This window comes from Terrapene carolina, unplaced genomic scaffold, assembly GCF_002925995.2.
Source record: "Terrapene carolina triunguis isolate 2854851 unplaced genomic scaffold, T_m_triunguis-2.0 Scaffold97, whole genome shotgun sequence".
NCBI classification, from domain to species: domain Eukaryota; kingdom Metazoa; phylum Chordata; order Testudines; family Emydidae; genus Terrapene; species Terrapene triunguis.
In genome coordinates, this window is record NW_020664448.1 from 19,759,232 (window position 1) to 19,785,886 (window position 26,655).

A 26,655-nucleotide genomic window follows, 5' to 3' on the forward strand; every position below is an offset into this window, starting at 1 on the left:
CATTGTTTTCCAATCAGTTTAATATGGTGCATTACTTCTTCAAAGAAGCTGACACATTTTCACATCCTGTTCCAGCACAGATGAGGTAGGAAATGTTTTCTTGGGAGAATGACAGCGTGAGGGCTGGCCTTTCATGCTATGAAAGATTTTTTATTTAACATTTGTCAGCTTTCCAGATGTATACTGCAGAATATATGTAAGGAAAACAAGGACAAAAAAGCTGCTGAGTTTGTTGTTACTTTGGTCCTTGGATTAGGAAGTTTTGTCAAGCTGTTGACAAATCTTATTTCTTAACTGAGATCAAAAACCAAGAAAAGAATTTTTATTGAAAGTACAAGTCTTAAAAGATATATATTAAAAAAAAACACTGTAAAAGAAACAAACAGAAGCTGTAGAAGTTCCTTGAACAAACATTTTCATAAGGTCTAAAACCAAGTTTAATAATTTATCTTCCCTAAGGAATGAAGCAGTGTCAAAATCTTCTCTTTTTTTAGATGAGATGCTTCAACCTTTATATAAATAATATTTTTCCAAAAAATATCTTCATGATGATAGCAATTAAGAAGAAGCAGCATGGGTTTGTGGGTAAGGCAGTGAGCTGGCTGGGTTCAGTCCCTAGATCTGCCAGAAATTCTCTGTGTGATCTTGGTCATGTAAACTGTTCGCCATGTGAAAAATAAGAGCATAACAATACTTATTTCTATTTTGTCTGTTTAGATTGTAATGTCTTCAGGGCAAGGATCACTTCTCCGTGTTTGTACAGTGCCCAGTACGGTGGGTTTTGATCTTGGGTATGGCATTTAGGTGCTACTGTAATACAAATAAATAATCATAAATTGGTCATGGTACCATATTAAAACATGTATTGATCATTACTCTCCTTGAACATCATAACTTGAATAATTGAAAGAAGGTTGTTTAATATTTCCTTAAATATATAAACGGAAAACACATACACTGATTGTATAATTATTTATTTACTTAATGCCACATTATTCGTGAGGATGGCATTTTCAGAGTGACCACACTAATGTTTTGGGGATGCTTCAGTTTTTAGGTGCTCAACTTGAAACATATTGACCTAAATTTCAGACGAGCTGAGCTACCACAACTGCCATAAAAATCAGTGGAGCAATGGAATGTCTGAAGGCCAGGCGTGGGATGTTTCAATTATGCACCCCAAAGCAGTGGCCACTTTTGAAAATAGGGTGCCCAATGTTTGACAAAGAGGAAGGAAGATAGACCCCAGCCACAAAGAGGTTATAGTCTGCTGACTTGAATGATACTGTGCCACCTTCATAAACATTCAACTGACTTTAATTTTAAATATGTAGGTGAGATTTTTTTTTACATCAATGGAAATTTTACCTTTTGCTTTATTGGAAGCAGACTTAGGCCAAGGATGAGAACTGCTAACATTATTTTAATTGCTAAAACCTACAGTATAATAACCAGTTTCGGGAAGCCAGATTTAGTCTGTTGTTGTCAGCATCTATTTCAGCTCATTATGGCAATGCAGCCAAGGCATGTACCCTAATCACTTTACTGAGCAACATTCAAGATATGTTTATTGTTATAATTGGTCTCTTTTTATACTAATTCCACGACATCCTACAGCCATTCCACATAAAAATCCTCATTAAAGTTCATACTATAGGTGCGTGCATGTGTGTGTTTTCTAAAAGGTAAGTGCAATACTGTTTTTAAAGTGCAATTGCTTGTATAGACAAGTTATTCATGAATTCTTGGACAACTTGCCTCTCATTTATACTTCATTAGGTTTTGTGCGTCTCCTTTTTCCAGTCATATAGATGTAGCCCTTTCTTCCCTCATATTTTAAGAGCACTGTCAGATGCTTCATAGAGCTGTTGGAGACTAAATCTCCTGTGTTGACTTTTCAAGAACATTAGAATTTGTTTTTCCTTTTTAGGCTACTGTGAGAGGCAAAGGCTTTTTTGTGTTTGCGTGTTTTTATCAGGTTTAATTTTATTTTAAACAAATCACCACTTTTCCAGCCAGGCCTACAGTTAGTTTTAGCCAAATCATCATGGGACAAATCTCACTGTTTTTATTCTTGCCAAATTCACAGTGGTCATTGGGAGTTTTGCCTATGTAAGGACTGCAGTGTTTTGTCCCACATAACTTGAGGCGTGGACATCAACACCTTTTGGAAGATGATCATAACTTACTCTAACACACATATTCCAACCCACCCCACATCCCCAGCACTTTCAGAACTGTGTAAAAAGTAATGTTACCATACGCACTGCCTCCAACAGAGAGAAATTATGCACCTTCAGAAAAAGAGTTAGTTTTCCAAGTGGTATGTTTGGATGGAATCTTTCTGTGCATGTCCCAAAAAATGTTCAGCCAAAGGGAAGTGATATTCATATTCTAGTAGGTTGCACTCTTTCCTCTTAGTATTAAACCGGTGACTCAATAGAACAGTAGTACAGTTAAGGGGCACAACACTACTAATGGAGGTCCCATTTATTCATAACACATAACACCATGTTGCTGACCTCTAATGGACACTAAAATGTAGAGGTTTTAACTCCAGGGTCCTGCCCTTATTCCTCTGTCATTTACAGGAAGAAATTGATTTTTTCTGGCTAGGTTAGTACACCACCACATCAATATTTAATGCAAAAGTATCTCTGTGTGTATCACTGTTTATCATTAATATCTTGAAGACCAGGAAGATACTAATTATATGGCAATAAACGTAGTTTACGAGTGAATAAATACCGTTATAAAACTATATACTGTGATATAAAAGTGATGTTGCTGTGGAAAACTGCTAATATACAGCCTTGGTGCCTGGAAAAAATGTTTTCTTTTAATAGTTTTCTTCCTTTAACGGTTATTCATTTCAGAGTGTTCCCCTGTGACTGTATATATTGTGGTTTGGTGCAGTGCAGAAGAAATTTATTCCTTTGACACATTTACTCTTTTAATGGTTATTCATTTGAGAGAGTTTCACTGTATGACTGTATATTTTACAGTTTGGTGCAAAGGAGATTCATTCTTTTGACAGGCTTATTCTTTTAACATTTATTCATTTAAGTAGGGCTTCAGTCTGTAAGACTATTATCAAGAATCCTCTAGAAAGAAGACATTGGTCCTCCTTTCTGGTTGAACTACAAATAAGGCCCTCAAGTTGGATATTTCAAAAGGGCAGTATTCTGAATCGGTAGCATGGCATCGAAGTCAAAAGGCATACACTTTTCATACTAACCAAAGAAACCTTATCAGTGTAATTCTTAGGAAGATTTGAAATTGGATCCTAAGTTTGCTTAACACCACACTCTGTTATAGAGATGATTTGATGGTTAATTAACATCAATTAACTTCCAGTTGACTATAAAAATCATGTTTATTGAGGTCTTACCACTGCAAATCATGCATCATATTACCAAACACTGTGATATTTAAGTTTCACAGCAAAATTTTCCTCTCCATTCCACATTGTACATTTATATTTATTGCATAAACTCACTCGTTTTTTCAATGGAACTTTCATTGATAAAAGTATATGTTCCACGTGGGAGACATTACTGGATACATAATAAAGTTAGAGTAAGGATCAGAGAGGAGAATTTTGCTCTTTTCACTCGTGGTTGTCAAATGACCCTATGCCTATAGACACCAAGGAAGTAACATATCATAAATATTAAAAATACAGTGTCTGAGTGCCAACTGCTAGAAATGAAGGAGACCATGAGTATTCTCATGAGGATACTAGGAAGGTTTTCAGATGTTTGCCAAAGAGATGAGCAAAACAATCCAAGACAATTAAAGAAAACAGTAAGCAGCTGCAATTTATCTCCTTAATGCTCTCCTTCTCCGCTCCTCTTTTGCAATATGGCTTCAAGACATCACTTGATCATCTGATCACATGTAGGTCAAGTGCTTCTGGCAGAGAATAACTGGATAGAGCCTCACTAAGCATGGTCAAGTGGGGAACTGAAGGGGGAAAAGCTACATAGTGTGTTTCCTAGGTGAACATACCTCAGCAGGAAAGAAGCAATTCGTACTTGGAAATTGCTCAGGTCATTCAGGTGAGAGCTGCAGACACCACAGCAAAACTTGTATTTTAAAAATATATGTGTTTGTAAATAAACATACAAATGTCCTGGTTGTCATCTCATTTAGATCAATGTAAATCAGAAATAACTCCTATGTAGTCAGTGGAGTTACATCAATGAGAAATGAAGTCAGAATTGAGCCTTTTTTCCCCCCCTCTTCTTTTTTCAGTGGAAACCTTCTAAAGGCTCCAAAAGCCCATACAAATCAATTTTGAAGTCTGTGTGAGCTTCCACCATCTAAACTCTACCGTACTATTATTGAACTTAAGCCCTGAATGATCAACACAGGAAATAGAGGGAATTGTGTGCATTTATTTAAATATGTTTTCCCCTTTGTAGTTCAAAGGCAGAGTGCTACCCAATAAATAAGCTAAACTGCATACAATAAGGTCTTAACGGTTAATGCCTCACAATACCTTTCTGCAGTTGATGTATGTACTAGTGTGTGAGGAAGAAAAGAGAAGATTTCTATCCCAGAATGCTTTTAATCAAATAAAGAATGTAGCCATAAACCACACACAATACATAAATTCATGCCACATAAGTCATTTTAGGAGCTTCAGTAGATGTGGAAAAGGAGAGAAAAGAAATTCTATGAATCCAAGGAAAGCTAGTATTTTCCAAAAATAAAGCATACAGTAACCCAGCCCATATTGATGATAACTGTAATATTTTTCTATGTAGTTTTGACATCCTCTCAGATATGCCATTGTGTTGGTTCTATAAATGCATACATATCTGTAAAGCAAATCAAGAAAACGTAATGGCCTACATTTTCAAAACGGACTAGTGATTTGGGGTGCTTCTGTTGTTGAGTGTCCAACCTGAGATGATAATGAGTGCTCGACACTTTACGAAAATCAGGCCCCATTAAGGTGTCTCAGGTTGGACTCCCAGAAACTGAAACACCTCAAATCACTGGTCACTTACGAAAATTTATGCAAATATCATTATTCTTGTGTGCAACCTTTTCCCTGAACACTAAAATACATCAGAGTTCCTGGCGTTTGCTTTTCTAGTTGCCTCTTTAAAAAACACATACAAACACGTACAAATATTAATAGGATAATTCCAGCAAAATAATCTTAAAAATCAACAGCATATTAAAATGTGGGATAACGGGGAGAACAGTTATTGTTTTTTAAAGTAACTTTGTTTCCTACAATATTTCTTCTCTTCTCAGAAGTTTGTATTCAGTTTGAACTGACTAAATTTTTTGCAGGATTTCCTAAAATGCAATCAGAAAACGCAAGCAAGTTCTCTTTACTGCAGTGTTGTCTTTTGTTATTTTTGACCTGATTTGACAGTTTACTGTCTTCTGGAGTAGGTATTACTACGGGGAAAACTTCAATAACTTGGACATTCTGTTTTTTTCACTTTTTTGTTCATAGTTCCAAAGACAGCACCAGCTAATGTAAGTGGCAGAAGTGGAAGACGGCATGAATTAGTAATAGCATGGGAGGTAAGGGACTCTTTGATTAAAGGCCCTGTTTCATATTGACTTATTTGAGGGCAAAGTAAGGAGTACTGTACTGAGGTTCCCTACAGCAAATCTTATCAAGATATGAACACAAAATATGAGTTCTTAAATGTGTGCTAAGGTCTCAAAGAGATTCACATTTCCATGTGATGAGAGCAGAGGACATCTTGGAGAATCTACCACTCAGATCAGCCGCCCCAAAGTAAAGTTTATTCGTTTTTGCTTTCCTTCTCACTCAGTCTGCTAAAGTTGATCTTGCTTCAATAGATATGCTGTGAATTCTGCTCAAGATGCAGTGCAAACTCAGCATGTGAGAAAGAGACGACTTTTACATTAACTCCTCCCTCTGGTAGGAAAGTAGGCGAGAACACTGAAAAGCCTGCAGAGGGCCAGAGTCTTAATTGATGTAAATTGGCCTAGTTTCATTCACTTCAGTGGATCTATGCTGATTTATACTACCTGAGGATCTGTTCAATGGGTTATCTTCCCAGCCACCATCACACAGCATTCAGTTTGGCATTCTGTGTTGATTTGCCCTAAACTGAAACCATTATTTCCATAACAAATAATGCAAACCAGAATGAAGCCACTTTCACCAGCCTGAGAGAATACATTCTCCAAATTAGGCAGAAGATTTCAGTGCTTTCCCCTGTTTTTATTTAACCTTGTGTTTCCGCCATGTCCTATAAGTATCTTTCTCCTATTACTGTTTGCAACACATCACACTATGCATCACAACCTCTTACATTAGGTAAAGTCATTAGCCAAATTAGTAATAACATCCAGGTATTTCATATGTTTTAATTATACACAGCAGGGTGAATGCACTTAAAATTTTCTTTTGCTTTAAAAGATTTGTACCATTTCCAGTTATATTCCCTACCCCTCCATGGGGAATTCCATGAGACATGGTAGCTATTCTTAATAGGTAACACACAAAAATTGTGCAACTAAAAATCAGAGAGTTGGATTTGTTGCTAAGGACTGATCCTGGCACTTAGAATCATGCCTTTCTCTGTGAGCAGTCTCATCCGATTCAGGGCAGATTAATCAGTGTGAGTAAGGGTGGCAGAATCAGCCATTTATTAGATACACTGGAGTAGACCCTCAACTGGTGTAATTTGTCATTGGTCCACTGATGTCAGTCGGCCCCACCAAAACCTATAGAAAAGACTGTCCTTACCAGGTAAGCTGTACTGAGCACAGTTCTGTTACTGCTGCTTTACATGATCACCTCTGTTAAGAAGCCAGTTTATATTTGCCCACTGTGATTGCTTCCAGTGTAATAAGGTTTAAAATATCTGCTGGTTAATTGAACTTTCCTTTTTTTAGCCAGTATCAGAAGAGTTTCAGAATGGGGAAGGATTTGGATACATTGTGGCTTTCAGACCGAATGGAACACGAGGGTGGAAAGAAAAAATGGTGACATCCTCAGATGCTTCAAAGTTCATCTATAGGGATGAAAGTGTGCCGCCTCTGACTCCCTTTGAGGTGAAAGTTGGTGTATATAATAACAAAGGAGATGGACCCTTCAGTCCCATTGTGGTCATCTGTTCAGCTGAGGGAGGTTAGTCTGAGAGATTATAAAGCTTGTCTGCATGTCATACACTATATATACGCAATAAGAATTAATAATAGTGTTTTTCATCCATAGATCTCAAAGCACTTTACAAAGGAGATAAGTATCATTATTCCCATTTTGCAGGCAGGGAAACTGTGGTACATGTTGGTGACATGGCTTGCTCAAGGTCACCCAGCGGGCCAGCGGCAGGTCTCTCCTGAGTCCCAGTTCAGTGGTCTGTTCACTAGGCTACACTGCCTCATATATAACAGTCAGACCATAGATTTATCATATTAAATAGAGGCAGCCAGCTGATGAAAAAAATAGATTTAATAAAAAGGCTGACTTTGCTCCACTATTGTTTTGGGGTTCCATGTAATTCAGTATTCACAATTTATGTCAAACAGATGTTTACAACATCTGATTGTTTCATAAATTCTCGGCATTAATGATTCTTTCTTGGGAAACTAGGACTGAAAAGTGCACAGCACGTGTTTTTGGTTGTTCTTTATATTTTGCTACTTGTCATTTTCCTGTTTAAAAAGTTTGTTACTAAAACAGGGTTCAGAAACTATATTTAGTGGCCAAACACTCTCTGTGAATAACAATGAATACTTTATGAACAACCCAGTGCCTGAAAATTGTTCTGTAGATTATTCAGCAAATATTTATGGATGAAGACTATGGGCTCAACTAGTTGTAAATTGGTGTAGCTCAATTGGTTTCCATGGAGTTCTGCTGATTTACACAAGCAGAAGATCTGGCTCTATATTTATAGAAATCAGTTTGTGAAAATTCACATATAGAAGAAAAGGAGGCAAATATTATTCACAACAAATGATTTGACCCACTCTAATATTAAAGGCTGGATTCAGAAACCCTCCTCATGTTGAGTAGTACTTTACTCTGCAAGTAGTCCCATTGCTTTTAGTTGAACCACTTGATGTTAAGTAGAAAACTTGGAATTTTATTTTCATATTAGCTCACAACAAATGGGTAACATTTTTTTCTGCTAGATTACCCATTACTACCCTTCCTTTTTCTGATACCTTTATCCCACAGTCTAAGAAGACTGAAATTTTGATTCCTTTAAAGCAAGTGTCAGTAATCTACATGTGTTTAATTGTTTGGATCAACATTATAAAATATTCACATCACTATAAAAATGAGAACATCTTAAAATCCAAATGCAATCAAAATGATATCTGACTTCCCAGTACTACTGAGACATTTTTGTCAATCTGCATTTGACTTTATTGTTACTTAACAGACAGTGAAGTCATATTTATTCAGATGCTTTTATTATTTTTAACAACTCAACTCACTGATAAGAGAATCAATTTTAAAAAAAGAAAATCAGAGTCTTCTATGAGGCAAGAGGGAGATATTTTTTCATTGCAAAATATTAATTTATAAATGCCACTTATTTCCCTGTTTTGAATGACAAGTATTGAAAATTCAGTTTTAATAAATAGTGTTACATTTAAAGTCTGTTTTTTAGTTATTTAGAGAAAACTGAAAATGGAATCCTTGGTAATATAAAAAAGTCAGTATTTCTAAAGTTTACTTTAAAATATGAAAAGATATTGCAAAAGATAAATCTAGAATTATTAATTTATTATTCATTTTCATTTGTTTTGTCCAAAGTAGAGTAATCACTTATGGGAACCCTGTTTTCTTTGACACAATTCAATCATCCAAACATATCTACCCATTATAACTTGCTTATTCAATCTGTGTCTGTGTGTGTCAGAACCTTACAAGTATCCTAAGGTGATGTACTCAAAATTAAAAGGAACAAAGAAACAGGATTTTTGTTTGGAAGCAGGTATTGAACAGAGACCAACAATAAGATATATATCAATCTTGGGGCCTGATCTGCCAAGCCTTATTCTAACTAAAGTGCCTTCAGAAAGCGTACTTGTTATTTGTAACCAGTGCTATCCACTCCTGTGTAAAGGGCCAGCAAAAAGCCTAATGGTAAGATTATCAACAGTGACTTAGCAGTCAAATCCTATTAGGCTCTTAAATGACTAAGGACCAGACATACAAAGGTATTCAGGTGCCTAAAGATTCATATGGGTTTGTAGTGGGATTTTCAAAAGTGACTAAGTAGATTGGGCACCTAACTCTCATTGACTTTCATAGAACCGTGGGACTGGAAGGGACCTCAAGAGGTCATCTAGTCCAGTCCCCTGCACTCATCTAAGCCATCCCTGACAGGTGTTTGTCTAACCTGATTTTAAAAATCTCCAGTGATGGAGATTCCACAGCCTCCCCGGGCAATTTATTTTAGTGCTTAACCACCCTGACAGGAAGTTCTTCCTAATGTCCAACCTAAACCGCCCTTGCTGCAATTTAAGCCCATAGCTTCTTGACCTATCTTCAGAAGTTAAGGAAAATATATTTTCTCCCTCCTCCTTGTAATAAACTTTTATGTACTTGAAAATTGTTACCATGTCCCCTCTCAATCTTCTCTTCTTCAGACTGGACAAACCCAGTTTTTTCAATCTTCCCTCATAGGTCATGTCTTCTCTGAACTTTTCCCAATTTGTCCACAGCTTTCCTGAACTGTGGCACCCAGAACTGGACACAATATTCCAATTGAGGCCTAATCAGCGCAGAGTAGAGTGGAAGAATTATTTCTCATGTCTTGCTTATACTCTCCTGCGAATACATCCCAGAATTATGTTTACTTTTTTTTGCAACAGTGTTACACTGTTCACTCATATTTAGCTTGTAATCCACTGATCCCTTTCTGCAGTACTCCTTCCTAGGCAGTCATTTCCCATTTTGTATGGATTGTTCCTTCCTAAGTGGAGCATTTTGCATTTGTCCTTATTGAATTTCATCCTATTTTCTTCAGACCATTTCTCCAGTTTGTTCAGATCATTTTGAAGTTTAATCCTATTCTCCAAAGCACTTACAATACCTCCCAGCTTGGTATCGACCACAAACTTTATAAGTGTATTCTCTATGCCATTATCTAAATCACTAATGAAGATATTGAACAGAACTGGACCCAGAACTGATCCCTGTGGTATCCCACTCGATATGCCCTTCCATCTTGACTATGAATCACTGATAACTACTCTCTGGGAACAATTTTCCAACCAATTATTCACCCGCCTCATAGTAGCTCCATCTAGGCTGTATTTCCCTTGTTTGTTTATGAGAAGGTCATGCAAGACTGTATCAAAAGCTTTACTAAAGTCAAGATATACCATATCTACAACTTCCCCCCATCCACAAGGCTTGTTACCCTGTGAAAGAAAGTTATTAGATTGGTTTGACATGATTTGTTCTTGACAAATCCATGTTGACGGTTACTTATCACCTTATCTTCTTGTAGGTGTTTGCAAATTGATTGCCTAATTATTTGCTCCATTATCTTTCCAGGTACTGAAGTTAAGCTGACTGGTCTGTAATTCCCCAGGTTGTCCTTATTTCCCTTTTTATAGATGGGAACTATATTTGCCCTTTTCCAGGCCTCTGGAATCTCTTGCCTTGCATGACTTTTCAAACATACTCGCTAATGGCTCAGACACCTCTTCAATCAGCTTCTTGAGTATTCTAGGATGTATTTCATCAGGCCCTGGTGACCTGAAGACATGTAACTTGTCTACATTATTTTTAACTTGTTCTTTCCTTATTTTAGTCGCTGATCCTACCTCGGTTTCACTGGCATTCACTTTGTTAGGTGTTCGATCGCTACTACCTTTTCTGGTGAAAACTGAAACAAAAAAGTCATTTAACACTTCTGCCATTTCCACATTTTCTGTTATTGTTTCCCCTCCCCGCATTAAGTAATGGGCCTACCTGACCTTGGTCTTCCTGTTGCTTCTAATGGATTTATAGGATGTTTTCTTGTTACTCTTTAGCTAGCTAGTTTAATCTTGTTTTGTGCCTTGACCTTTCTAATTTTGTCCCTCCATGCTTTTATTTTTTGTTTATATTCATCCTTTCTAATTTGACCTAGTTTCCACTTTTTGGAGGACTCTTTTTTCGAGTTTCAGATCATTGAAGGTCTCCTGGTTCAATGAGGGGTCTCTTGCCATACTTCCTATCTTTTCTACGCAGTGGGAGAGTTTGCTCTTGTGTCCTTAATAATGTCTCTTTGAAAAACTGCCAATTCTCTTGAACTGTTTTTTCTATTAGATTTGTTTCCCATGGAATCTAACCTACCAACTCTCTGAGTTTGCTAAAGTCTGCCTTCTTGAAATTTATTATCTGTATTGTGCTGTTTTCCCTCCTACCATTCCTGAGAATCATGAACTCTACCATTTCATGATCACTTTCACCTAAGCTGCCTTCCACTTTCAAATTCTCAATCAGTTTCTCCCTATTTGTCAAATCAAATCTAGAACAACCTCTCCCCTTTCAATTAAAATTAATGGTAGTTAGGCACCTATCTCACTTAGCCGCTTTTGAAAATCCCACTAGGCACCTATCTGCATCCTAGGCACCTAAATAATACCTTTGTAAATCTGGCCCTAAGCAATTCAGCCACTTTTGAAAATTACTCAGGCACTTTTGGAATCTTTGCCCATGTGTACCAATTAAGTCGCACTCAAGCCCTCAAGCATATGTTATCTTATTTCGGGGGGAGGGGGGGGGGAGGGAGGAAGGGTGTAGAACTTTTTTATAATTTCACACACAGTAGTATAACGAATGTTCCTTTAAACTTCCAAAGAAATGAGGAATCCAGCTCTTCCCATGCCATGAACTCCACTGGGCAGTTATTAGAAATGCTGATTTTTTTACCATATTTTTATAGAGCAGCTAGCACTGTGGAGCATCAGTCCCTGAGTGGTGCTTCTAGTCATTAGTGTAATGCAAATAACATAGAATGAAAACTGACTGTACAAAGACGTTTTCCATATAACTTTGTTCTGACTCATTCAGCCTGGTGGAGAACCTAAATCTATAGTTATTTTTCAGGGAAGAAGTGGGCAGATGGCACATTTCAGAGCTCTCAGAGTTTTACTACTTGATCTGTTTACGGCCTGAAAATAAAGCATTTAAAGTAGACAGCAAAATATATTATGTGAGATGCATTTGAGACAACAAAGGCTGAAAGATTTTCTGGTTAGCTCAAACTGTCCTCGTTTTTCATTCTCGGCCTTCATTAAAATAAGAAAATAAGCCAAAGCCTTTTTCTTCTAATTTAGGAGAAAGAATATGCAATTATGTACATACTTTTAAGTATGGCCACTATGGCTCACATTAAAACCTTACATTCATGAGGTGCAGTTCTGAGGATCAGTTCATAGCTAAAGCTGAGCTCCCTGAGATTTATGTGAACCTGAAAATTAATAAATTGGCATCTTAGTGGTAAAATATGATGGATAATTTCCTACCTTTGCCAGCTGATCTATCTGGATTAGAGCCTGTAAAAGTTCAACTACAGGTGTCTTCACTGAATTTTTAAATAAGGAAATGATAATCCTTATACTGAGGAGTTTACTAAGCACGCCTTTGATTAATGTGACTAGCCCCATTGGGAAGCCATATGTGTAATCAGTATTATAGACACATCCCCCATATTATTTGGAGAACTCCAGCTGTTATGTCACTTATTACAAATGTATCATTTATATTAATGAATATGATAATGCTGCTCTAAACTTTTAATCTATCAGAACTTGATTTTTATCAATCAGCCTGTCCATTTTGTACTCTGTACCAGTGCAAGAGAAACATTTGCGAGTTAATTAATTTCTTCAGAAGCAAACGGTAGCTTCTTTTGCAGCATAAAATTCAGTAAGTTATCAGCACACTGGTATTCTGTGTTGGAGTTAGGAGAAGGAAATGACAGGGTTATAATTGCAGGGAGCATACTTTTTTCAGAACTATTCTTTGGACACTCAACTAGTCTTCTGGGAGTGCAAAACATTTTTATGCAGTGGCAGAACCAAAGCTTAAAGATGAACTGGAAAAATAATCACTGTTTCAGATGCCAGATTAGTACCAGGATATGTGTATAGACTCAAATAGTATTGGGTAGACTGCAAAGGGCCTATTTGATCACTGACACACAAGAAATCAGATCATGCCTCCCAGTCCTATTCATGGACGGGGACCCTCCAGGCATATATCTCCCACCATCCTCCGAAAGTGGGGATGAGCCATCTCTGCGGCACCACTTGCCTCCCTCCATTCTGGATCCTCTAGAGGGTCTGCGCTGGAAAAGGGAGTGGAGATTGAATAGACTTGAAGGAAGCCTAGGTTGGCTGGGTGGGCAGATCAAAGGGAATGCAAATCGTCCCTCCTCTGGCCCTGTGGAAATCAATTAAGAAAAAAAAGAAATGTAGTATATCCTTGCCCTATATTTTCTTTTCTGCAGAAAAATGACATCTTCCTTAGGATTCTAGAGGTACCCATATCTAAGGAACGGCCCTGGTAGCACAACTCCAGTGGAGTTTCATTGCATGGGAGATATGGGCAGCAATGCACGGGCAGAGAGAGGGAGAGGACTTTTACACAGATGATGCTGGCCTTCCATAGATGTCCTGGGGATCAATACATATCCCTGGATATGTGAGGTTTGGGGATGTCCCCAGTGGTCTTTTCTGCAAGGTGACCAAATACTACACCTCATTCTCCCTGACAGGATGATGAGGGAGATATCTTTTCCAGGGAATCCTCATGGAGATTTTCTCCCTCTGAGATCTCTGTCACAGAAGGGGATGATCTTGCCAAGGAAATTCACTGTTGGATGAAGTCTCTTGCCCAAATAAGTGGAAAGGATGTGGGGTAATGAGGAAGGGCTCCTGGCTAAAGAGCTCAGATTTTACATCAGGAACCTCTGTAAAAACTCCTCCCTGGCAGTAATATGGAAAGGGAACAGAGATTAGTAGTGGAATTGGCTAAGCAAGGAGACTTGGTTGAGGCTGTGTTCCACAATGGGTTTAAAAGATTGGTCTTGCCTGAGTTGGTCCTGCACTTATTTTTGTTTTAGAACCTGTTTCCATAGAATTAGCTAACGCTGAAATCTTTGTGGGGAAACACTCTCTGTGGAATGGTGGGACTTGGCTGGCCAGTTTACAGTTGCAAATAAACACCTATTAATGCTATGGAACCTGAGAATCAGCGCCTGACAAATTAGAAAAATTCAGGATTTCCTCATTGAAACCTAATGCAATGCAGTGAATGCAATTCCCTAGTCTGGGTTAGGTGTTAATGTCGTCAACTGTTGCAGGATACTAATGTTACTCTAAACTCTGGTCTTGCAAATGAAAAGCAATGTCTTTGGGATATTGCACAGGGCTTTTCAAGGTCTTACTATTTTTTGTTAAATTTAATCAGGGAGTGTTAAAGGGCTTGTTAAGGATGCTGGCCTTTTTTTCATCAGTGTGACCCCAGGAAGATATTAGTAAATGTAACATAATAAGAAGATATTAATAAAAGAATATGATCGTAACATCGACAGCAATTATGGAAAAACCTAATGAACCTGCCAAACTTATCATCAATGCTAGACATACAATATAAATCATGACATTGTACTGAGCCATGGATTATTTTATATTATAGCAAATTATATGGTCCTCATCCCATTTGAATCAATAAAAATTGCCATTTCACCTCCATAAACTTTCAGACAGTCATAATGTACCTTATTTCTAAAAATATTGTTTCTGTCCTTTTACTGAACATCTACATTCTTGGAGTCTAATATCAGTGAAATTGCAGTGAATAATTGCCTGAGATATAAGAAATGCATTTACCTCATACATATATATTTTTCTACTTCATATACTGAAAACAATTATATATGTATATTAAGCCTTTTGTTTCTATTGTAAGCAATGCATAAACCTTCTCTAGTGAATGATATGAAAGAGAAATGTTTTGTCCATTTTTAGAAAGTGTAAAAGCTGCCACCCAACATTTTGTATACATCACAAATTATTTATCGCACTGTAGTCTTCCCTGACAACAAGACAATTGCTTCAATAATATAAAAACTAGAAAATGGCTTTTGTATCACAAATCTTAGTAGTACATAAAATAGAAAACAGAGTGCACCTATTGAACAAATAATATCATGCAGAATATATTTCTTTATAGCAAACGTTTTGAGTCCAGAAGATCATATCGCTTATGCCTTGTAAACGTTATAATTTCTTTTTATTTACTACTTTGAAAGAGCAATCTATATTTTATACTTAGCAATAATGCACCATTATTAATGTGCACAATTTCTAATAAAGTCAGAAGTTCTCACTTTCTTTAGACACTGCTTTTAAAAAACAAACAAGCAAACAAAACAAAACCAAAAACTGAGCAAAAGGAAAGGAAAAATCCCAAAAAGAAAAGTCAGGGAGAAGATATAGGTCAGCAGTGCCAGAGCACATAATGTAATACAAAATTGGGGGAGGGGATGGAACAGCTACTATATAAAGATTTATATTAAACTCCTTACTATGGCAATTTGATCAACTACCAAAATGTATAATTGTAACACAGGCTGTGCCAAAAAGAAATTATTTTTCTGTAATCATGTTAAGCCCTAAAACGCATCTTTTAAAAAGATCTTTTATGTGCTTCTTTATAATGTAAAAGCCAGGGCCTCCAAATGATCAGACTGACACATTACAAAATGTAATGAGATGTTAGGCCAAGAAACAAATTACAGGCCTTGATATTCCAGATGAATCTGAATCCAGCTTTTTTCTCAACAAACAAACAGACCCTGGAGGGTGGTGAATAGCTACTGTGTGCTTGTGCTCTAATGTAAAGCATTCTCACTGAGTTCTCTATTCTCGTCTAAACACGTTGCAGTAAGTTTTTATTAATTTCACAGGGAATGAAAATTGCCCCAGGTACTAAAGCTCTAGTAAAGTTCCAACCTAAGTGATACATAGGGGTTTTTGTAAACCCTCTGCAATCACAATGCACTCTGTAAACCAAGGTGACCATACACATCTATGGCATATATCAGGGATGGCGAAATGTGCTGACCCTCCGAGATGCATAGGACAATCTTCAAAAGTTCGAGAGCTGAGGCATGGCTGCCGGGGCTCAGCGCTTCAGTCCTGCGGCGGGGTGATGGGGCTAGGGGCTACTGCCCTGCAGGGTCAAGGGGGTCTCAGGGCCTCAGCCTCACAAGGCACGCCTTCCAGGGCTCGGAGCTTCAGCCCTGCTCCCAATGAAGCCCCAAGCCCTGGAAGGTGCCTCCCATGGGGCTGAAGCCCCAAGACCCCTCTCCCTGCTGGGCAGAAGCCCCTAGCCTCACCACCCTGCCACAGGGCAGAAGCCCTGAGCTCCCCCAAACAGTCTGGTAGGTCGAGAATGTGGGAGTGTGGGGGATCCGAGAGCCACACTTTAACTGTAAAACTTACAAGCCGCAGTTTGGCCATCCCTGGCATATATTGTCTCTGTAGCTCTCCCTACAGCTTTCAATGTGTATTTTCCTATTTTTTTCCCGATGTTACTTTTCTTATTGCTGACCAACCCAGGTGGTTTTTAAAGGTTTTCCCTAACCCCAAAGTTATGCAATGTAAAATCTGTTAACAGCAAAGCTAGCTAGAATCAGAAATCAAAAACGTTGCTTTCCTTCTCTATAGGAAGGTGTGTATCCCGTGCTTAAAAATGTATTTACATATGCCAGCAACCTGAAGTACTAACATGCTCCTAAAAAGTGCATTTGCTTTACATTTCACTACATCTCTGGGTTTGACTGCATGTTTTTCAGCCGCTGGTTTAACTCAAGAGCAAGGTCATCTGAGCACCCCATGTAGCTTTCATTTTCAACTGATGAAATGGCAGAGTAAAGGACAGAGAAAGAATGCTCTATTTACTTCTGCCGTCCTGCAGATCTGTTGGTGAAGGCTTAGAGGGGAAAATAATGTTAAAGATAAGAATTAAAGGTTGCTGAAGAGAAATCAGCCATGGAAAAGGGGTTCTTCATTGTGTACCTTGCTGGATCCATCTGTAATAAGATATTGATGGAACATGACACAAATAAAGAAATATAATAGAGATAATCTTTTTATTTTGTTCAATTTCTCATTCGCACAACAGCCACAATACTTTATTCTGGGTAATAAGGTACAATAGAGGAAGTATATGACACTTTCAGTTGTAGTGCTTTTGATAGATACAAGTTGTTACAGTAGAGGTTTATTATTTCATTTTTTCTTAATACAGAACCCAGTGCGGCTCCTACTGATGTCAAGGCTACAGGTTTGTCTGTATCAGAGATTCTGGTTGCATGGAAACATATTAAAGAAAGTCTAGGAAGACCACAGGGATTTGAGGTATGAATACAGAATAACATAATAAAAGGCATTGTTATTGTTGCTAACATTGCATTTTGCTAAAGTGTGGAATGGTGAAACTTCAGTAGACATTATGCTCATAATATATGACTATCTGTAGGAGAACAAGGGCTACAGAAAACACAGCTGGCGTACTGGCATAGCCTTTATTGCTTGTTCATGCTTTTAAATAGTCCATTTCTAGCTCTTATAGGGTCTCTAAGGGTACATCGACACTGGGGGGAAAAAAACTCTCTTTAGCAGTGAGTCTAAGAGCCCAGGTCAACTGACTTGGGCTCATGGGGCTCAAGCTGTTAGGCTAAAAACAGCAGTGCAGTTTTTGGTACACCGTACCGTATTTATAGCCTGTATGGCATACTGGAAACACACAGGAGGAGCCGGTGGCTCCACACCGGCGGCTCCACACCGGCAGCTCCTCTGGTGCAGCTGTACTACCCCCAGCCCCTCCCCCTTCCCTTCCATGGAGCTGCATCTTCTCCGTCTGTACAGCTGCAGCCCTGCCAGAGGACAGGACTGGGGGGCGGGGCTGGGGGCGGTACAGCCCTGCCCCCCCCAGGCCTGTCCTGAGTGGGGCTGATGCTGTAGTACACAGACAGAGGACAGAGGAAGGGCAGGGGGCGGGGCTGTGGGTTCTCCATGGAAGGGCAGGGGGCGGGGCTGAACCACAGGGCTCTCCCAGGAACTGCAGCGGGGAAAGGAGCAGAACACTGGCAGCTCTTCCAGTGGCTGTACCGCTCCCAGCCCTGTCCTCCGGGGACAGATGGAAAAGACGCAGCTGCATGAAAGGGCAGGGGGTGGGGCTGGGAACGGTAGAACTGGGCCGGAGGAGTTGCCGGCTTGGGGCTTCCCAGCCGCCCCACATTCTGCTCCTTTCCCCACTGCGGTTCCAAAGTCTCCGGCGCAGCAGGAGGAGGACAGAGCCCCCCCAGGTAATGTGGGATGGATCATGGGGAGGGGCCGGGGGAACCTGGGGTCCTGGGCTGGGGGCGGGGTGGGGAGGAGTTACATGGAGGGTCACGTAAGGAGGTCACGTACCCCCCCTTTGCTGGTGCTCCCCCCCGGTACTGATAAGAAATGGATTTTACTTGCACCACTGGCTAAAAATAGCAGTATAGGCCAGGGCCGCCCGGGGGGGGAGGGGGCAAGTGGGGCAATTTCCCCAGGTCCCAGGTCCCACAGGGGCCCCCACGAGAATATAGTATTCTATGGTATTGCAACTTTTTTTTATGGAAGGGGCCCCCAAAATTGCTTTGCCCCAGGCCCCCTGAATCCTCTGGGCGGCCCTGGTATAGGCATTCCCACTCAGGTTGGGTCCCTGGCTCTGGTACCCTGAAAGAGGGGAGGGTCACAGAGCCTATGATTCAGCCCAAGAGGGAATGTCTATACTGCTATTTTTAGCCATGTAGTGCAAGCCAGAGTCAGTTGACCTACGCTCTGAGACTGGCTGACTTAGGGGGGCGGGGAGTGTTACAGTGTAAACATATCCTAGATCGTCTAAAGTAGTTGAAAGAACTGCAAGTCAGCTAGTGTGATGACTTCACTGGCTACAGAAGTTTAAGTGTAGACAATTTTCAGGTCTAAGCAACCCGTTCAAAATAGTTATTTACTGAGAGACATCCCTGTGCATGGCACTCCTTGAGCAAACATAGAGGACACAATCACTGTCTCTAGTGTGCTTTCTTAGAGATTATTACTGTTGGTGATGGTTTGGGGGACATCTGCTGCACAGAAAATAGGGGGGTAGGTGCCATAAGGAGGGAGAAGACAGAAAATATCATATTGCCTCTATATAAATCCATGGTACGCCCACATCTTGAATACTGCGTGCAGATGTGGTTGCCCCATCTCAAAAAAGATATATTGGAATTGGAAAAGGTTCAGAAAAGGGCAACAAAAATGATTCGGGGTATGAAACGGCTGCCATATGAGGAGAGATTAATAAGACTGGGACTTTTCAACTTGGAAAAGAGATGACTAAGGTAGGGATATGATAGAGGTTTATAAAATCATGACTGGTGTGAAGAAAGTAAATAAGGAAGTGTTATTTACTCCTTCTCATAACACAAGAACTAGGGGGCACCAATTAATAGGCAGCAGATTTAAAACAAACAAAAGGAAGTATTTTTTCACACAACGCACAGTCAACCTGTGGAACTCCTTGCCAAAGGATGTTGTGAAGACCAAGACTATAACAGGGTTTAAAAAAGAACTAGATAAGTTCATAGAAGATAGGTCCATCAGTGGCTATTAGCCAGGATGGACAGGGATGGTGTCCCTAGCCTCTGTTTGCCAGAAGCTGGGAATGGGTGACAGGGATGGATCACTTGATGCTTACCTGTTTTGTTCATTCCTCCAGGGACACCTGTCATTGGCCACTGTTGGAAGACAGGATACTGGGCTAGATGGACCTTTGGTCTGACCCAGTATGGCCATTCTTATATAGAGAGACCTCAGTGTGCTTAGTGCCATGGCAAACACACCATTAAAAATCCTTTTAACCTTTCATTAACGAAACAGAAAAGAAGGGAAAACAATTAAAGCATTTGAAAAGTAAAGTATTAAGTAAGGCTTTCGTTTTAACAACATTCCTTGCTCCCTTTGCTTCTAGCTGGAGAGTTTTTAGAAGGAAACAAAACCCATGTTTGACAGTCTTGTAGATGGTATCAAAGATGGTATTAACAACTGTCCTTTCTGGGGAAAAAAGAATATGTTATTTGGGATGGACTGGAGCTGTTGTCATTGCTGCTAATGTTAAAGTCCAATCCTGTTTCCTAAAAGACAGAGCAAACGACAAACACACACAAAAGGGTACAGAAAAGAACAGCAAAGATAGAAAATGCTACTTCTGTCTCTGGTGATGACTTTCACCAGCAACCTCACTGCTGGAAAAACACAGTCCCAGCACACAGCTGATCAGCCACTCCAAGACCCGTCAAACGTACTAGCACCAGGCTGTTTAGGGCATTGCATTTAATTGCCTGTCTGGTTTCCTTCTCACAGCAGTGTGGCAAAATATGCAATATTGGCTGGCTAAGTCAGACTTTTATTAAACAGAAGGCAAAGAGAGCAAGATTGAAAAGGAAAGAAATAAGGTGGAGAAGGAAAAAGACACAGCTGGCGGGGGGCGAGGCAAAGACTCACATCCCAGGAAGTGTTTGGGTTTTAGCCAGAGCCATGGCAGTGTCATCTGGGTGTCTCTCTCTCTGGCCCAGTCTGGTCAGGACATCAGTCAGGACTAGTACGAAGAAGGTCCAGGGTCCCAGGAGATGGTCGCGTGGCAGCCGTGATGATAAAGGTTACTACAGCGGTTGTTGACAGAAAGCTGTTTCTTCTGCTAATTGTCCCCAAAAGTCTTTTCTTCTCAAGAATCTCAAAAGGGAGTGTTGGGTGGAATAGTCCATCCTCTAGTTATATTGTCTACCAATAGACCCAATTTCTAACACACGATTTTTGGTTCATTGATTTCCAGTCTTCTACTCCTCTTGTTTATCAGTCATAATCTTAACAGAGTCCTTGAGTGGTATCAGCTAAACCCTTTTTGTTTACATTAATTCCATCTCTGTATCCATCTTACATCTTTTCTTAAACAATTTTGTATAACAGGTCATTGTGACAATTTATGAACTTTCACTCACTTTTTATAGTTGAGCTTACACTTAGAGTAAATGTGTAGGCCCCGTTATCACAACAGGACTCAGATCCACCCAACTGGGGACATGAGCACAGATTTGAGCTTGTGGTTCAGGATCATTTTTATCTTTAACCCTATATATGGGCTACTGAAACTTGTTTAACTAAAAATTAATAAATCAAAAGTAGCATGTCTGGACTTGGCCAAGGAAATAATGGTATCCTAGTATGCATTGCTCTTGTTGTAAATAGCATCCTAAACCTAATTTCTAAGCTGCATTTATTTTCATTTTAGAATCTAAAGAAAATCATAATCAGTTCTGAAGCTTTCAAAAGTATTGGAAGAGCCATTATCAAGCAAATATATAAGAACTGCAACTTACACCTCCTTATCTTTCCCAGTTATTAAATTTGAGTGAAACCAAGATGGAGCTGGTACAGAGTTATGTGGGTTTTTAAAACATGTTCGTATCTGATACTCACAGTTCAGAGATTCAGGTAGAAATACAGTTGGATTACAGGAGTTGCATTAATTACCTCAATCTGCATCCAGGTTGTTTCCACTTTATGAAAACACGTTACTGTGTAACATCGACAGACCCCAGTCGTCATGGGCGGGATCGAAACTGGGACCTCTGTAGCTAAATGCATGAGCCTCTACTGCATGAGCTAAAAGCCATATGCCCTTTAGCTAAGGCTGTAGGACAGATTCATTAATCTCTAAGTGGTCTCAGTGTCACTAGATGGGACAGAGCACCACGATCCAGGAGGTGTATGGGTTACAACTGCATCAGGGTCTGGCAGCAATACAGCATGGCACTTAAGCATATGCTTAACCATGCGTGCTTAAGCCCTTTTGACTTCAATGGGTGTTGGACCAGGCACTAAGTACACAATTCAGAGGAATCATTTTTAGAGAGTTCATTGTTCTCATATTCCTGTCTGTTTCCACCTTTCTCAGTCACTCTTTTATACTGTTATCCACTCGAGTGAAGTTCCTGGAAGTCATGATACAGATGCCCAGATATTCCATTTCGTCCTGAACCAAAGTCCCAACCGGAAAAAGCAGTTTTAGGACAACAATGAAAGAAGATTCTAATTGCATTCAATTAGATATAAAGAAATATCATATTTGGACTAGTTTCATAGTCCAATCCAATATACACAAATGTATTGGCTTTGCCTGTATTACTGCTTCTAAAGATCATGCCAAATAGCTTAAGGCCATATTGTACCATCTCACACAGTAAAACTCAGAGAGAGAAACAGAAGAGGGTAAACTCTGGTAACGAAGCCAGTGAGATTTCCTATGAGAGCTCTTCCTGGGAGGAAAGTGAAAGGGGGTCATGTCCTCCAAACCCCAGATATCCTGGGGATGTGCAGTAAAAGGAAGTTCCAGCCACGCCCAGGGGATTGCCTATCCATTCTTCTGTCCATTCTCACCACCAGCACCACAGCTTACTCAGGAATCATGATGACATCAGCTAACCCCATCATGCTTGTCCACTTTTTTTTTTTTTTTACTCCCTGGAGGAGTGAAAGTGCAGAACAGATGTTAATGATGCTACCAGCTGCTTTAACCTTAGCTGGATTTTCAGCTGGAAACACCACCAGTTTTGGAGGGAAGCAAGCAGCCCTGTCTCCATTCACCCAGCCTCATCCTAACCATGCAGTGGTTATGCAGAGGTCCATGTTGTGGCTAATGGGTAGGAATGGGGAAGGCTGATATGTTGGCTCCCCTCTCCCTTTTGCATTTTTCTGTTTCTGTGGTCCCCTTCCACTCCTCACTGCAGTAAGTGTATCTTTTCTATGTATTTGTGTTCCCAGATATGTTTGTGGATCTGTCCATTGTAGTCATACCAGTCAGTGAACCTGATCTGTCTACCCAGATCTTTGTTTATTATTATCCTGTGTTTCATTTATCGTGTAATTCTCCACAGTGAATTCTGCAAACCAGTTGTCAGTCCTGGCTTGTAATATTTTAGTTACACTCCTCCTTTGTGTTGAACGTGCCCCTTTCCCTATGCACATGACTTGCTACTATCCGGAAAAGTTGATACCATACTGTGTTTCTTTTATTATAGCTAACTGCTATATAAAGAGAACAAAATTATACCTAATACAGATGGTAGTGGCACTGCAAATGTACCTCTCTCCATTCTGAAGTGTTTCCACTCACTAGTAACCTTTGTCTTCAATCTCCAAGATAGTCTTTTATCCTCTGAAATAACTCGCTCACTACACCCTGCCTTTTAACCTCAAAAACGAGGCTTTGTGTAATACCCCCCAAAAATTGATATCTATATAAATTATGGCTACTATTTTTCCCCTGTTCTTATCCCATTGATTTCACTGATTCTCAGAATGTTCTGAGGTTTATCTCCACCTTTCCACATTTATTCTGACTTCAATAAAATAATTAGACTTTTATTTCCCAAATGAAAATGTTTTCACTAATGATGACAACTCTTTCTAGAAGAATATAGCCTTGAAATCTTCTTCTTTTTTGTTGGTCTGTCATATAATGCTGCTTTATATAGCAATGAACATGTTAGTTTGTTTGAGATGGTTTCAAGTAGGTAGTTCACTGGGCTCTCTTCAGGTCAGGGACTGTGTCTTCCTCTGTGGTTGGAATGTCCTTAGCACATCTGGAGTGCAATCTAAATAATAAATATTACCTGCTTCAAGTCCTGTGTTAGCTCACTTGCAGAAATGAGGTTGGTGATTATTATTATTATTGGTGGTTATTACTACTGTCTTCTTGTGCTGTGGGATCCAATGTTCCTCCCACACCAAGGGTGCTGGGGGAGAGGGGGGAATCCACTTTTTGGTACAGGCCTCCCTGCCCCTGCCCCTCCTCTTCCCCCCAGAGCCCCTGCCCAAACCTCGAGCCAGGCCAGCAGCTGGAGCCCAGCCAGGGAGCCCAGACAGCGTGGGGCACTGCAGCATGGACCCTCCATTTGCCTGGGGTGGGGGAGGGGGGCCAGAGCAACCCTCAGCCCATGTCCCTGCCCTGGGGCCCCGCTCCACAGCTCCCCTCAGCTGCCTGGCTGCATGGCGCTTACCATGGCTGGGCTGCAGCTCCAAGGCCCCATCCCCTGGCAGGACCCGAGTCAGGGAGAACCATGTGTGCAGCTGTGGGGAGCCACTAACCCTCCACCTGTCATGGGCAGGGGGCCTGCGGGGAGGGACACGGGCCAGGGCCTGCTCTCGGCCACCCCACCCCAGACAGGTGGAGGCAGTGCTTTGGCTTTTGGCTTGGCTGGGGGCGAGGCCTTGGGCAGAAGGGGCCACAGAGGGACCCGCCCCACCCACACACTTTTGGGAAGGCTCTGCCACTGCTATCCCACACCCAACCCCTGTCCAAAACTTCCCTCAAACAAAGGAGCATTTCAGTGAATAGCTCCAGCTCTTCCTCACCTTACCAGCCTCCAGTAGAGTTTTCAGCTGAGCAGCCCTTATTCTGTCAAACAGGAGAATAAGACTTACTCCCTCACATCCCCAGAAGGCCAAGCAAGAGGCAATGTAATCCAAAGATAGTATTATTGACTCACTCACTTGAAGTGGAGAGATTTAAATGGCGAGCGGCTAATGGTTTGGAGGACTAGCGTAGGTCATTGACTCTAGTCTCCATTTAGGCTTGTAAAAAAACCCACATAGCTCACCCCATGTGACTGGCAATTTCTATTAGTAAGTCCCAGAAGTGCAACAGGAAAGGGTCTTGGATTGAGAATCATTGGCAACAAATTCAAAAATAGCTTGTAAAATGCCCGCCCTCTCCCATGGTCTATTTCCCTTCGCATCCCTAAGAACTAATTTAATTCACAAAAGATTTTTAAAGTATTATTTTCCCTGGCACATTGTTCACAGTGAAATGACATGGTGCTGGCTTAATCCATGAACAGCAAACAAAAAATGCCTGAAAATCCAGCTACTTTGTAAAAGGCGAGTTTGCTAAATGTTCTAGTTACAAGTAATTCCTCATGAAGAATAACTGCAGCCCACAGGTAAAATGCTGCCCTCGTGTTCAAATGCTATTGAACGATGAGCAAAATGACTCGAAAGCATCAAAATAACAGCAAGATGCTACATTCTCATGCCTCAATTTGTATTCTGCCTGTGGTCAGTACAACAGTAACAGTCACCTCTTTGGTCTTCACATTTCCTGTCTGTTTAGCAACAGCATTATTAACTAGATGTTTTACCTTTTTAATGTTTGGTCTCATGTCAACGAAAGTGACAGAATAGTTACTAGAGATGGACAAATCAGCAATGACCCAGTTTCAACTCCATCCCTTTTTGCACTTTGTATTCCTGAAAGGCAGCGCTAACAGTTGTCACACAAGTTTTATGCCAAGCTTGTTGTGTTCATTTACATCTTCCAAAGCACACATTATTTCTGGCATCAGTGCAGATTTGTCAGCAGCCCCTGACCTTACTACAAAACATGCCAACACTGCGTTGATAAATAAAGCCAGTTTGTAAACTTCCACAAAACAGTTCAAATAATAGAAGACATGAACAAATGCGCATCAAAGTTTGCTTGACAGCAGCTGTTTACCAGACAGACTGATTTAATTTTTTTGTGGGGACTTAGGAAAAACCTGCAGCGGAAGTGAAAAACAGATATGTAGCCAGAACCAACAAGAAGAGTTAGTGCAGGGGTTGTTTTCCTTTCCATAGGGTGTGTGGCTAACACCTGGTTTTGGAATCTATAACAAAGAGAAACTAGCTTTTGGCCTCAGGCATTATTTGCATTCCACCCATTGCTAATGGGGAAAAAATTGAAAACCTAATCAGTTGGCAGGAATAAGGGCTTTGGTGTTGATTTTTTCCCCCCTTTTCATTTCTGAAGAGTTAAGGGCTGAGATTTGAATCACAGACAAGATCACAAAGCTGTTGTGTCAATGTCATTGAAATTCCCCCAAGAGTTAATATCTTGAAGCTCAGATTAGACCTAGTTCAAAGATCACTTTGCCAAACAGTAAATTCAGGGAATACGGAGTATCATTTTCAGATAGGGTTACTGAACATAATGACTATTGCTTATGTCCGATTTGTCCTGTCAAAGAACAGCATCTGCCAATGGTGTTCTTCTGTGCCCTGACATGTACCTCATGTATACCAAAATTTTTACACTACCTGAAAGAAAAATTGTGTCTACCTGGCTGTCTCATCATAATCATCCAATATTTAGTGCACAATATATTTTAGGGAAATTTGGGACGTGCCTAGGTGTGTGATGTGTATTTCCATCGGAGGTTGGAAAAGCAATATAAAAAAGAGGAACTAGTATTTCACCAGTATAAATGCCAATTATCTGGATTTCACTTGAGGGCTGGGGGTGGATGAATTTCTCCATGAATAAAATAGTCAATAAGAACAACCAAATGGTTTTACAGATAGAGTAACAATCAATGCAGTCATACAAGGATTCAAACTGTTGCAAAATTCTAGACTTTTGCTGCAGCATGAAGGTCCAATCCAGTTTCTTTTCAAGTCTCTAGTGGGAGCTGGATCAGATCCTAAATCTCTAGAGAAAAGTCTGTCTGTTGACTTTTCCATTCTCTTTGCAAACTCTCTGTAGCCTGCTCCTAAAACTGAAGGGCT

General features: G+C 40.1%; 1 protein-coding gene across 2 annotated transcripts in view; it reads left to right on the forward strand.

Annotated features, from left to right (window-relative positions):
• Positions 1 to 26,655, forward strand: part of CNTN5 (contactin 5) — a 968,120-nt gene that overhangs the window by 916,954 nt on the left and 24,511 nt on the right. For both annotated transcript variants that reach the window (XM_026651597.1, XM_026651598.1), the window contains exons 19-21: positions 5,480 to 5,550; positions 6,901 to 7,135; positions 17,285 to 17,394. In XM_026651597.1, the coding sequence (XP_026507382.1) occupies positions 5,480 to 5,550; positions 6,901 to 7,135; positions 17,285 to 17,394 (416 nt within the window). The remainder of the gene's footprint in view (positions 1 to 5,479; positions 5,551 to 6,900; positions 7,136 to 17,284; positions 17,395 to 26,655) is intronic.